The sequence below is a fragment of the Nomia melanderi genome, chromosome 12, assembly GCF_051020985.1.
Source record: "Nomia melanderi isolate GNS246 chromosome 12, iyNomMela1, whole genome shotgun sequence".
Taxonomy (NCBI): domain Eukaryota; kingdom Metazoa; phylum Arthropoda; class Insecta; order Hymenoptera; family Halictidae; genus Nomia; species Nomia melanderi.
The window spans coordinates 6,076,714-6,090,011 of NC_135010.1; the positions used below are offsets into that span (position 1 = coordinate 6,076,714).

General features: G+C 36.4%; 3 protein-coding genes across 7 annotated transcripts; 1 reads left to right on the plus strand and 2 right to left on the minus strand.

Moving 5' to 3' along the window:
* Positions 1-268: 268 nt before the first annotated feature.
* On the minus strand, positions 269-8,859 carry LOC116426114 (uncharacterized). Of its 4 annotated transcripts, none has more exons than XM_031974628.2 (5): positions 8,522-8,859; positions 8,230-8,306; positions 6,795-7,249; positions 6,620-6,707; positions 269-854 (listed from the first exon to the last, which is right to left on the minus strand). In XM_031974628.2, exons 3-5 carry the CDS (start codon positions 7,195-7,197, stop codon positions 830-832), a joined length of 516 nt encoding a protein of 171 aa, XP_031830488.1. In that variant the 5' UTR covers positions 7,198-7,249; positions 8,230-8,306; positions 8,522-8,859; the 3' UTR covers positions 269-829. The 4 variants fall into 4 exon arrangements, with proteins under 4 accessions (XP_031830488.1, XP_031830485.1, XP_031830489.1 ...); XM_031974625.2 differs by having other exon boundaries at positions 8,230-8,380; XM_031974629.2 differs by having other exon boundaries at positions 8,230-8,380; positions 8,613-8,665.
* Positions 8,737-9,653, plus strand: Tim9a (translocase of inner membrane 9). Its single transcript, XM_031974631.2, has 2 exons — positions 8,737-9,091; positions 9,271-9,653. Exons 1-2 carry the CDS (start codon positions 9,044-9,046, stop codon positions 9,499-9,501), a joined length of 279 nt encoding a protein of 92 aa, XP_031830491.1. The 5' UTR covers positions 8,737-9,043; the 3' UTR covers positions 9,502-9,653.
* A 126-nt stretch (positions 9,654-9,779) lies between these two features.
* On the minus strand, positions 9,780-13,262 carry LOC116426112 (G patch domain-containing protein 2). Of its 2 annotated transcripts, XM_076372832.1 has the most exons (6): positions 13,130-13,262; positions 12,489-12,789; positions 11,794-11,975; positions 11,108-11,462; positions 10,807-11,009; positions 9,780-10,747 (listed from the first exon to the last, which is right to left on the minus strand). In XM_076372832.1, exons 3-6 carry the CDS (start codon positions 11,954-11,956, stop codon positions 10,038-10,040), a joined length of 1,431 nt encoding a protein of 476 aa, XP_076228947.1. In that variant the 5' UTR covers positions 11,957-11,975; positions 12,489-12,789; positions 13,130-13,262; the 3' UTR covers positions 9,780-10,037. The 2 variants fall into 2 exon arrangements, with proteins under 2 accessions (XP_076228947.1, XP_031830482.1); XM_031974622.2 differs by lacking the exon at positions 13,130-13,262 and having other exon boundaries at positions 11,800-11,975; positions 12,489-12,884.
* Between the last annotated feature and the right edge of the window lie 36 nt (positions 13,263-13,298).

Below are 13,298 nucleotides of genomic sequence, written 5' to 3' on the forward strand. Positions count from 1 at the left end.
AAGAAAACGAAATATTGAAAACAAACACCGGAAAATGTTAAAATGTTAAAATGTTATTTTGGTGACAGTCTCCTCAATTATAATATTTTCTTCAATCAAATAAATCTTCTATATAAAATATTAGAAAAATGAAACTGACACGAGTCATTGAGTTCCTAAGTATAATATTGTAGTTTATAACTCCTAATAACGATATCTATAGGACTAATTTCATTTTCATTATGTAAAATATAGGATTACGGCCGTCACATATTTGTGATGCTGGTAGCGAACGTGTTAACAAACAAATAATAATAGTAATGACATTTCAAAAAGAAACGTAAATTTTATTCGGTGTCAGTAAATTCAAATCCTGTACAAACAATACCGAGTCTACATAAAGAAGGCTGATCGAAAGTTGTACTCGTCCTTTTAATTAGAATCTCTGCGCCCTGAAGGATGTTCGATGCGAAGGTCGACAGTATGCCGGGTCCCTTTTTCTGGCCGCTTTCACGAGACATGACAATGACTGTCTCTCGGTGAATCGCTGCAGCAGCAGCGCAGGCCATGGCGCGAAACGCCGGTGTCAGAGTTGTAAATCCGTTTCCCGTCGATCTCGACGTCAGGGCCGAGGTCAACCAGCAGCAGGACGTACCCAACTCGGTGACTTTCTACTTTCTGCGTTTATTCACTGGCGGGATCAATGCCAGCAGATTCTATGCCTCGAAGAAGATCGCCGGCGATCGTGGTAAAATTCGCTTCGTTAGCTGGCCACCAGCAATCTTTCTTTGCGTGCGCGTTTGTTCTCCACTGCTCGCCCGGGATATAATTATAAGTAGACAGCGGATGTTTATGCATTTATAGCACGTATTAACCTGCAAATTGCGGTCGAATCTGTGGTTAGGGCGAAACCGCGCCAATCACATTTTCAAAAAAGTCGATTTTACGCTTGAATTAAGATGCTATGGGTAACATTTATGTATTTGGAAGAATGAAAATGCGTTGAAGAGGTTTTCTTTTCTTTTAATAGATAGTAATATTGAAGATGTGGTAAATTGTCTGTTGTACGGAAGGTGTTATTATAGCAGGCGTAATTCGTCTACGATACGTTTAAGTTAATTCGTATAATTTCGACCGGCATTTATTTGTTTGCTTATAGTAATGAAAATTGAATGAACAGTTGAAATCACTTTTCGATATTCACTGTATGAATTCGTAAATTGCTAAGTGTCTAAACTGTTAAATGGCATCATCTTTTTTTATTTCTATGTTGAACACGGATGAACGAAAATGTTACATGGCAATTTATTTTCAATTATTTCCACATAACTGCTACCTCTGTGATATTTATATACTGAAAGTTTGAAGCGTGAATATATCCTCCGCCTAAAACGGGAATTTAAATCACAAAGAAACACGCCAACCCTAAAATTGTACACCAGGGTCATTTTTATCCGCGAGGGTCTCTTCCCCTATGTAATTCTTGGGTCAATAAACGATTTCAGTTTTTCCCGTGTCATGGAAAATTTCAAAGAAAGTTGCACTCTCTTTGCCAAACGTTGCTTCGCCTATTGTCGTTCAGGTAGCTCCGAAAGCTTTCTTTGTCCCATTGGTAACCCCGCAACGTTACTGTTCTATTGTAAAAAATTGTTATGTTCCTAGTTTTGCGAACAATACTCTTCAGTGTAGTAAAATTAGTTTAATTTGACAATTGTTTGTATAGTTTACAATCTATATTTTTCGAAATAACAAATCTGATTATCAGGATCCGTAGATCTTAAATAGCATATAATAAATGCACATACCGATGAGTACATTTTGTAAAAAATTTAACACTAGAACTACCGAGTACTTAAACTGACTTTTGAAAATTTCTTCATACCAAAAATGTGTAGGTATTATCATTTCAATTGGCTTATATATCAATTTAAACATTACTAAATCAGTTTCCGCAACAATTTCTGAAACAAGTATCTATGCCTTTTCAATAATTATAAAAGAAGAAATTTGGAATGGATCACTTTGACCTATCTGATAGTTCTAGTATTAATCTCGCATATAGAAAGTAAGAATCGCAAAGAGTTACGAAACAATCAAGCTCCATGAATTTCAATTCACCTAAATACCTGAAAAGTAAACCTAATCAAAAACTCCCTTTACGTCACCTACGCAACTACCAAATCCGTCATTACGATTATTATACATCCCAAAACGAAACTGGCGCGAAATCTTCGGGACAGCGCTCCCGCAGTCTTTCTTTATTAGAAGCTACAAGCCAGTCGCCTTGACTGTCCGGCAGCCTGAGCGTTAAATGCATCGTAAACATCGCAGAAAAAGCTGTCCGAAGATAAGCGACACCGGAGAAAGAGAGAAAGAGGGACGCCGGTTTGCGTCGCAGGTTCAGGATCAGGCCGGCAGCAGGGGAGACATTTTTAAATTCCCCAAACACTCGTACGCTAGGAACATCTAGCTCGGTCTGCATTCCGAACGGGAATACGTGCAGCCGAAAACGCGCAGCCAGTGACGCGCGCCAAGGGGGTTTCTCGCGGCGGATCTTTCGAGAGGAGTTTCCCGTTGGATGAAAGCGTCGGGCTCTCGCGTCCGACCGCTCCACGGATCGGGCCGTGTCGGTGGTCGGTCGCCGCCGGGACGAGCAACCTCCACTCCGTACCCTTGAACCTAACAGACGCTCGCAACGTTGCCGCCTCGTGCTACAACGCTATAACGCCGTGTCGTCCGGTTTAACTCGGCTCGGCTCGGCGGAGCTCGGCTCCCGTCGCGCGTTCGCTTCCTTCGCAAGAATTCCGCGTCCGGCGTCGACGTTGGTGGCTGGCGCGACGCCAAGTGTGCTGACGTCACGGGTCGGCGTTACGCATAGCGTTACGTAAAAAACGTGCTGCTGAACTCCTTCGACGAGGAACATGTCCGCGGTGTATACAACCGACGTAGAAAAGAAAAGCCTGAGCGAAAAATTTGTAACGTTCGCGGTCGGGCCGCGTACGTCAAGGCCGATAAACGTTTCGTAACGTTTCAGGGAAGAAATAGGAGAAACACGCGTGCACGGACGCGTATCCACACATGTATGTAGCGGCTCTCTGTTATGATACTGTTACTCGTTCGTATGGTTATGTGACGTCGCCGTGCGTTAGTAGTTTTTTCTTTCGCCGTACATTGGCCTTGTCGTTCTGGATCTGGGTTACGCTCGGCCCATGCTTTCTCCGGTGAGATTTCTGTGTCTGTCTGTCTGCCCGCCGGCGACGACACCGACGACCGTGCATCCCGGACGCACTCGTCGGGTAGTCTGACGTCACGGTCGCGCCGGTGTTACGTAAAAATGGAATAGAAAAAAAAATACCGTATCTCTGGTATCCGATTAAACCGAGCTGTAATCTCTACGGCGCGAACTTAATCTCTGTAACGAGAACCGTCTTGCTGGTGACGATGGTTCGCGTTGCTTATACGCGCAATCGCGCAATGGAGGTTATGAATTCTTTCCTTTCTTCTTTTTTTTAGTCGCGGCGCATTAGCGTCGCGTTCACGATCATCCTGGATCTGGGTTGGTGTTCGAGTACGCTTTCTCCACAGGAATTTCATGTCCGCCGACGATCCTGGCTCCCCGGACACCATTGAGAGTAGAAGCTGTTTCGCGTGCAACGTTGCGCGTAGCGGTACGCAGCCAGCAAGAGAGAGAGAGGGAGAGAGAGAGAGAGAGAGAGAGAGAGAGAGAGAGAGAGAGAGAGAGAGAGAGAGAGAGAGAGAGAGAGAGAGAGAGAGAGAGAGAGAGAGAGAGAGAGAGAGAGAGAGAGAGAGAGAGAGAGAGAGAGAGAGAGAGAGAGAGAGAGAGAGAGAGAGAGAGAGAGAGAAATACTGGCTGACGAATCAGAAAAACGTCCATAACTGTTAACACGTTGAACGCCACACGATTTCATGAGAAAAAATACACAAAATGGTGAAGATATAATATTAAATCATTTGATTGAATCGTAATATATGAGTGTTTTCAAATAATCGCCATTTAATTGAATAAACTATGGTAATTCGATTTGGTTAGGGGTCACCGGTGACCCCCATGGCATTCAACGTGTTAAGAACGATGAATCGGCTGTACACGGTACGGAAGTCGACGCTCATGCTCTCGTTACGTCGAGAAATAACTTTAGCAAAGACTGGGATTCATTTTATTTCTGCCAGTACCGATCGTTTCACACGTCCAGTGTATGTAACAAGTGTTAATACTAGAACTACCAGATAGGTGAAAATGACCAATTCCTAACTGCTTCTTCTACAATTGCTGCAAAGGTATAGATTCTTCTTTAAGAAATGATTAATGAAACTGATTTAGTAATATCTAAACTGAAACATAAGCCAATTGAAATCTTAATAAATTCACAGTTTTAGCTTTTATAAAGACATTTTAAAAAGATGGTTTAGCTGCTCGGTAGTTCTAGTGTCGAGGAAACCAATTGAGATAGTCGATGGTCTATAGTATAATTCCTCTTCCTTTTCGGTGAATATACATCCATGTATGTATCGTTGAGAAATTGGTTTACTGTAAATCAGCGTCCGAGAGAGGATCGGCTTCTTCTCCTTCGCCTTCTTTACTCTCACTCGGTCTTTCTCTCCGCCGTTCTGTCCTCCCGTTCGCACGCTCGTGTGCCATTTACGAGGCAAACCGGTTTACGGGGTTTTTGCGAACCCTGGCTTCGCGAAGAATGTTGATTTTTGCGATACACGGTCGCTGGGAACCTAACCTACATCATTATCCGGATGAGCTGGCCGCATTCGAAGTCTCGTTTACCCGCGGACCTTGAGGCCATCTCGATTTTATTTCTCGTTTCCATTATTAACACGCGGTCGGAGGGGAGACTCCGACGACGCGTTCGCAGCCCGTCCGAAGACGAATGTCCTCGGGGGCCACGGTGACTCGCACGACGAGCAAAAGCCTCGCACACGAGCCCTTGCGTCGGGCGAAATGACAGGCGGACGGGACGCCAGTGCGCGCGCCGCCGGTAAAAAAATTTCAGTCACGACGGCTAGGTAGAAACGACTTCATGGTCGGGGACGAATTCGGCGATGCCTTGCGATGGCTTGTCTTGTTATTCGGTGCACGAAGCTATCGCCGAAAATATTTTTACTACTGAACGCGAGCGGCATGCGCCTACCGTTGATTAGCGTAAGTGGCTATTGTTCTCACTAACCTACAGCACTGTGCTCATTATCATTTTTCATTCGTGACGGCACTGCCAAACAGGCATCCAACGGCCTCTCCTCCTCGCTCTCTCTCTCTCTCTCTCTCTCGATAAAATTGCGCGGCCGTGCACGTTAATTAATCGCGCATCAGGGTTTCATACGGGTCGAGCGGGAAAATTGAAATGCGTCCATTTGCTTCGAATGAAAGTGGGAAACTCTTGTAGCGATTTCAGACGCGGCTTGGCCGTGTCGAATTTATAGATTTATCCATTCGATAAGTTTTACGGGAAAGTTTTAATGGATAATCGTGTGTTGCGAGGGAAATATGAATGAAAGATTGAATATGCTGCCACGGGTAAGTAAACGAGATAACGACGTTAAATGATCCGCGGAGGTTAGTCTGGATACGAGCGCCACCGGCGAGCCGAACGAGCCTGACTGTCTGCAATCAGAAAACCGGTTAGACGAAACTTTCGAAAATTCCAGAATGACGTAGTCCTTTGCCGCGTGTGTATTTACTTGCATCGTTGAAGATACACAGCTCGTGTCTCTCTCCCATCGTTCTTCATTTACAGTTACTTACGTAAGACACTCCCGGCCCTCTTTCTTGGCTGTTCGACGCATGACAATCGACTCGGTCACGTTTTATCGTACGCGAAGGAAACACACACGTGCATCCGAGCGTAGCCTCGAGTGGTCTTTAATCCTGTATTACGGGCAAATTTCTTTCTCATAAATGTGTTCTTCACTTACCTTAGTCACGTTGCTAGAAACACACACTCGCGGTACGATAAAAAATGTTCACTTATCCGATAAGTTGCATTTAAACGGGCGCGACATATAAGTATTTTGCATCTCCGATGGATACCGTGATATGTATTAAAATTATATTATGGAATAAAATATAATTAAAAATACTCGGACACGGAAAAAAAATATTCGTGTTTAGTATAAAATAAACGATTTAAATATGTTAATTTCCACTGGGAATTTACATTTGAGCCAAAAAAAGAGTACGTTTCGTGGAAACTGTTTTATATGTTGCCTTCCTTTATCTATTTACTGGTTCCACTTCGAATGTAACATTTTATAAATTTTTCTTAATTACAAGGAGAAATATTTCGTCGATTAATATAATGGAAATTTTTGTTTCAAATTGTCGAGCGTACGCAGAGCCTGCTAAAGCCTGAAAGTTATTATTATTCCTTTCATATTCGTATGATGCCCGTGCTTGTGGAACATGGAGCAACTGGTTAGCCAAACAGAATAATGGGGGTAACCATTCACAATGGCCTTGAGCAGCCAATTAAGTCTGATGTGGCTGTAGTATTTACTTTCAAATCATGAAGTCGGAAGGGAGCTTATAGAAGAAAGGTCGATTCTTCCATGGACTCGACTATAGTTTTAAATCCACACCAGAAATAAAAAAAAAGAGAAGAGTAGTACTCACGTTACAGCGGGGAAGTCAACGTACGTCCTGACGGATTTAAGAGGATTATTGGGACTTCGCTGCCTCTTTGTGGTTTCCCCCGAAGCGACTGCAAATAATAAAAAATATATTTGTAATTAACGATAAATATAATAGAATTATTTTTAGTTTAAATGTTGTATTTAATTAACAATACCGTAACTAAAAGTTCGATGTTCACTAGGGGTTGCAATGAATCTTTCTCCAGTTCTGGAGGTTAAAATTTCGTTAACCTTCCAGTTTTGTATTTCTTTACGCAACACAGCAATTTTATTATCGTAATCCATGTCATTGGGACATTTGTCCGTAAACTTTGTTATACTTTTGGAATCAGTTTCTTTCTTATCTGTAATATTCCTTTGAGAAGATATGTTCCCGCCGTTTTGTTCTTTTCTTGTTAAATTGCCTAGTACATTTTTTCTCTGAGTATGCAGAGTTCTATTTTTTACAGTAATTTTCGCCGATTGCCCTTTTTGCGACTTTACCGATGGCGGTTTTTTACCCAGTGTGAAATTCGATTTTCTGTCGATTGTAGGAATATTTCGATTGTCATTAGGCATGATTGCGAACACTGATCATTCGAATCGTATATCGTTACATTCGATCGATTGCCTACAATTTATAAAATTTTAATATTACAAATAATTTCGTAAGTTTTAAATCGATGATATGCAATGCCAATGGGTACTTAATAATTGTTTAATAAATCATGATGTAATGTTAATTGTTTATATTACTGACAGTTTAACGCTACAAAAAGACACATGTACCACTGATTTTGAAACTGTTACATGTAAATCATAGCATACGAATAAGTTCGAAAAAGTGGAAGGGAGCGCCATCTATAGAAAACAGTGTTTATTCCTCCAATAATTTACTTATGGTAGGGTAGAAGATACACGTAACCGATGATGAAAATTCGATGAAATTTAAAATATTTCAAATTATAATGTATAAAGTGAAGTACTTGCTCAAAATTCCGTATATTAATTTACCTTCGACACAATATTTAAAAAAAATAACCATACCAGCAGCAGTGTAAATAAACAATTATGATGTGTGACTATTAAAAAGGAAAAATATTTTATGGATAAAATTTTGAAATCTTGTGAAATTTGATTAAACTTTCATGTCAGATCATTATTAATATGTTTATGTAAACACAATGTAAGTAAAAAGAGACATTTGTTTGTTACATTCCGACTACGTCAAAAGTTCAAGTGTAGTTTAGCGCAATATAACGTATTTGAAATTTTTCATTGTTTTTATGAACCCTCGTTTGTCATCTGTTCTTGACTCACTATCGTAACCAATATTTACATTCGGAAATAAAAACGACAAATTAAAAGAAAAACATCTAAGCAATAATTCTTTTCAGAAATTACTATCATATAAGTGTAATGAAAAATGATACACATTCAAATGTTAAAATTGTGTATAAACAGCATAAGATTTAATTATAAAACTTTAGTCTTATAATAAATTGAAAACATGTATTTAATAAAAATTAAAATATTGTATAGGCAATTAAACATATTTTAATATAAGAATTATGTAATAAAATAAAATGAAACTATTTATTTACTGCTCACCTTTTAAAGAAAACATAAACGCTTCGATGTAACCGAAATAAAGACTCGGCCCACTGTGGTTCATGCACCGCGGTCAACTGTCGACAGGAAACATCTGCTCAATTTTTACCAGCTATGCCCTTTATTCTCGTCCACGGCTAATTTTTGTAATCTAACAAAAAATAATTATTCTTTTCATTTTTAATAATATCCGCGATCTAAATTGTTAGTCTGAATTTTGTAATCGGTTTTTCTGAATAATTTATTGCCCTTAATATTTTTGGTTAGATTTTGAATGAAAGATATTAATTACCAAATTGATTAAGAATTGAGTAAATTTCATAATTAATAATAATCAGTACTTTATGAAAATTCATATTTTATGATTGTTTAAGTTTAATTACACTGTTACTTCACAATCATTGATTCCTGAAACGAATACTTTTTTGAAAAAGCAAATGTTGTAATGTGTTCCGAAATACGTGTATTTAAGAATTAATAACACAAAAAGGTTTTGTATGCACAACTGTGAATTAAGACATTTAAACCTCAAATTTAGATAGTTTTAGGATTAGAGATTTGTAAATACAGCCTATCAGATGTTTTAAGGAAAGACCGTATTCGAGTACTTGATCGATATCTATATATGAAAGGGTAGACGGGTATTCTCTTGTTGCAAGCAATTCGATGTGCACGCGTATACCTTGTGCACGTGGTGTACATAAGTTACTTTACCCTAACCTAACAATTATCACGTCACAGTTTCTTTAACTTCGTAAGGTGCATAAATTATTAGTGCGTGGTATAAAGATTAGAAAGTAAATTATTTATTATAATGGCAATGCAGGTTCCTGCAAATGTGGATTCTGGGCAAATTAAAACTGTATGTATTTGTGGTGTCTTCACAAAACATTATTTATAAAAAGATCACCTCGTATTATATTAAATGAAATATGTATTTATGAATGTGAGATATAGTAAATTATTAAATTTTTAATCGCGATAAAAGAAATAAATTGTGATTAATGACGACCCTTAATGACTAAAATTTTTGTACTACAGTTTCGAGAGTTCCTGACATCCTATAACAAATTATCAGAAATTTGTTTTATTGATTGCATTAATGATTTTACTACTCGGGATATCAAGTCGAAGGAGGAAAAGTGTGCCCTGAATTGCATGGAAAAATATTTGAAGATGAACCAAAGAGTATCGCAACGATTTCAAGAGTTCCAAGTGATCGCTAATGAAAATGTAATAGCAGCTAATAAAAAATTAGGTGAAGGTACATAACTTTGTACGTTGAATAAATAAATTGTTCATAAATTAAATTATATGTGTTAGGTTAGTATGTACTGCAATTTGGATATTCCATTGTTCTTGTATACTTTTGTGCTTGCACAAAATGAACTGTGAATATAATAAACATTTAATTAAAAGTAACAAGAAATAGATATTCATTTAGAATTCATAGTATAAACATCTGTTACACAATATTTACATGTAAAGGTATGAATAAATTTTAATGTTGATATTTTATGTAATTTATATTAAATAAAATAAAAGTGAATGATTAAAGTAAAATGCCATGAACCATATAATTAAAGAATTCAGCAATTTAATCTATTAAATACTTTTATCACATTGAGAATGAATGGAACATAGGTAATGTATTATGAATGTTTGTAACCTTTTACATAGCATAGTCACATACTTCCAGTTATACATTCCTTATTTTAAAAAAGTATTATGCAAAACCCATATGTAATTATACATATAAATAATTTATTTTAAAAAAACAAAATTAACAAAAAAGGATTTTGCTTCATTTAACTTGATTTTGAATGTCCAAAATCATGAAATTTTGGTTTTCCATGGATTTCTATATCCATACTATTTGAATCCCATTCCACATGGGATAATTTTGGTAAAGCTTGCATAGAATCTAAGTTTGATGTAGGAGTTATTACTTGTGACCCGAAGCTCGTTGAACAAATCTGATATTCTTGATTATGTATAACTGGTTCTTGATTTGGTGTATTTGGTGGAGTTCTTCTTAATCTTTTGTAATCTGAAAATCGTTTTAATGGGATTTGATCTATGCAGATGGCTTGTGTAGTGTGTCGAGTTTTATACAGAATTGGGCATCCTAAATCTCCTTTTAAACTTAAACTATATAAGTTTGCCAGTCTACGAAGTTTTTCTCGTTCCGGTTGACGCATTGGATGTAATTTAAGCTCATTTTGGGTTGGATCCTGTAAAAACCTAGACACTTTTTCATTGGCCGATGTAATAATTGAATATCCAGGCTTATTATCAACATGACGGCGACCAGCGCGAATCTCTCTTCCAGTGAGACCCTCTCGAATTCTTTGAATCCTTTGTCTGTAACTTTTTCTTCCTTTATCTGTTGCATGGTCAAAATTTCCATGTAACAGCATTTGAAAAGCTATATCTGTAGCAATTTTATCTTCATTAGCACTGTCACCATCATCCCACCAACTAGATTCCCCATTCCAATCTGACTGTTCATCATCTCCTAATGATAAACGAATTAATTAATTATAGTGCCTAATTTTTTAAAATCTAATTTAATACCTTCTCGATCTTCATCATTTGTGATCAAACCAGCTTCCGAATCACTTGATGAGATGCTTGAACTTGATATTCTAGAACAATCGATAGCATCCTCACTTTGAATTTTAATACGATTTTTTGATTTTGTAGTTCTGTTTGGTTTTAGTGATCTCATTTCACAATCTGTTGAACGTTCCCTGCATGATCTTTTACGTTTTCCACACCTACAATAGAAAACAAGTTCCCCAAATAGTTAATTTCTTATATATGCAGATTTTTTTTCTTTTACTTTTATATATTTATATACTATGATATACATTACCATACTGTTCCATATCTATTTTCATAACCCCCTCGAAGAATACTTTTCTTATCTCCAAGTGTTGTAGACATAATTGTAACTGTTTGAGATGTTGATGGATTGCACTCTGAATCTATAGTCATTCTTTTAAATTTCCTTTTACGCCTTGGATTTACTCTCGGTACAAAATTTTCATTGACAGAGTCACTTTCGATATTACTAACATTGTTTAAATTTGAAAAACGTGCAAATCGTTTTGTCTGATTTGTATCATCGCTGTCCGACTGATATTTAGATGTAACATTATTTTTCGGAGTGTGAATGTCACAAATTGAAGATGAACTGTCATCTGAGTGTTTGCTCACATTCAGTGACGCTGAAATAAAAATTAATTGCTTAAATATTACTTTCAAAACCTTTTTACTATTTTTCACGTTTCCAAAATTACTTTTCAGAGATATGTAAAATATGACTTCTTTGTGTACTAAAGTATGGTTTTAATAAGGATAGTCTTGATAACAGTCCACTATTTGTCTTCTAGAAATAGACTGGAACTGATTTTATGGAAATCTGATTAGCATAAAAGAATTGAATTTCGATGATAGTTTTTATTTAAAGTATATTTATATAAAGTCTTAGCTTACAAAATACTTAAATAAATATTTCTCTAAAAAGAAATTATATTCCTCGTATTTCTTGTTCCTTACACTTACGAATATTGCCTGTCGAACGAGCTCTCCTTCTGATACCCCAACGGCGTCTGACATTTACACCATTGCTGCTTTCTTCCAATGCCAAAGTTAAATCATGCACAAGTGCCTCCATTTTTACTCTTAAGTCTGCTGGTACAGCTTTCAAAACACGCTCCATTTGAAGGATGCGCTTGGAACTGTTATAATATGACATATTTTACATTTATATGTATTTATAATACTAATGACAAAGCATAACACTGATACCGCTAAAACTTTATTACATAACAAATGTTAATTAAAAAATCATGTTGATATTTTGATATAAACATATTTAATTTCATTTAAATCAAAATAACATAACGTTTATTAATTTTTATATATGTTAATTTCGATTAAAAAGGCAGCGTCAATAATTTAATTTTAATATAGAATATACACAGTTCAAGAACTAATAAGAATACTTTATAACGCTCTCTTTTTTTAATAAGTGAGTATGGGCCTATCTGGGGTGTATCTTGTTTATCCGCGTAAGAATTGATAATGAGTTTTAATACACGATAAATGAAAAAAATAAAGTATTACAATTCTAAATGTTAATTACTTAGTATAAAATACTAATTAGCAAAACGACATTCTTAAAAAATCGCAAAATACATCGTATATCAAATAGATGACAAGATAGACACAAGGATTAATTTTATATTTACCTGTATATGGAATCGTGTGAGATCTAAATTTTCTTTTAAACAGCTGTCATTATTAATTAATAGTTTTTTCAATTAACAATTACAATAGAATAAAATGAACAATATGAAACTGTCAATTCTAAACTATTTTCACTGTGCGCCACGGATGTACTCCGCTTCTTTACTTCGAATTAGTGTATGAAATCGAAGATGCAAGTGCGTAGAGTGTGTATGTGCCCATTTATTCTCACACAGTAATTTCGTCATGGTTCGACTATAATAATCCACCATAGGTATATTCCCAAATTGAGAACCGCTGCTCCTGTGTAGTATAAAGACAGCGTCCTCATAGAAACACAAATTTGAAAAATATAGTTAAACATTAAAATACATATTATATTGAACGAAACATAACTTAAGATACATATACATAAGATGCATATATGCATATAAGATCAGGATTCAGGATATACAGTATTGTAGAATTTTATTTATTTATATATGTTAAATACCAATATTATAAACTGGTCAGAAATATTTTTACAATACGAATGAATCATTTTGCATAATTATATAGGAAAAACACTATTCATTGATTTTCATGATCATAAAAGTTTACATGTGATACTTTACTTTGAAATATATGCTTCTTGTAAACGCACCTTTAGCATATTTTTTCGGCCATTTCCGGTTGTGTGTTTTACAGACGCTCCGTGTCTCTCTGAAGCTATTGTCGTTTTTAAGTTGAAGGCTATATCTAAGTCTCATTTATGGAGCGATAAGTAATTTTCATTATTATACAGTTTTTTTGTTCGTTTCAAAATACGTGTG

Excerpts from the sequence above, each read along its gene's own strand:
- LOC116426114 (XM_031974628.2), bottom strand. The coding sequence starts at position 7,197 with ATGCCTAATGACAATCGAAATATTCCTACAATCGACAGAAAATCGAAT. Across the intron at positions 6,708-6,794 it reads ACATCGAACTTTTAGTTACG|TCGCTTCGGGGGAAACCACA; the intron begins GTATTGTTAATT and ends TATTATTTGCAG. Across the intron at positions 855-6,619 it reads GTTGACTTCCCCGCTGTAAC|GTTAATACGTGCTATAAATG; the intron begins GTGAGTACTACT and ends CGCAATTTGCAG.
- Tim9a (XM_031974631.2), top strand. The coding sequence starts at position 9,044 with ATGGCAATGCAGGTTCCTGCAAATGTGGATTCTGGGCAAATTAAAACT. Across the intron at positions 9,092-9,270 it reads ATTCTGGGCAAATTAAAACT|TTTCGAGAGTTCCTGACATC; the intron begins GTATGTATTTGT and ends TTTGTACTACAG.
- LOC116426112 (XM_076372832.1), bottom strand. The coding sequence starts at position 11,956 with ATGGAGCGTGTTTTGAAAGCTGTACCAGCAGACTTAAGAGTAAAAATG. Across the intron at positions 11,010-11,107 it reads AATAGATATGGAACAGTATG|GTGTGGAAAACGTAAAAGAT; the intron begins GTAATGTATATC and ends TTTCTATTGTAG. Across the intron at positions 10,748-10,806 it reads AAATGATGAAGATCGAGAAG|GAGATGATGAACAGTCAGAT; the intron begins GTATTAAATTAG and ends GTTTATCATTAG.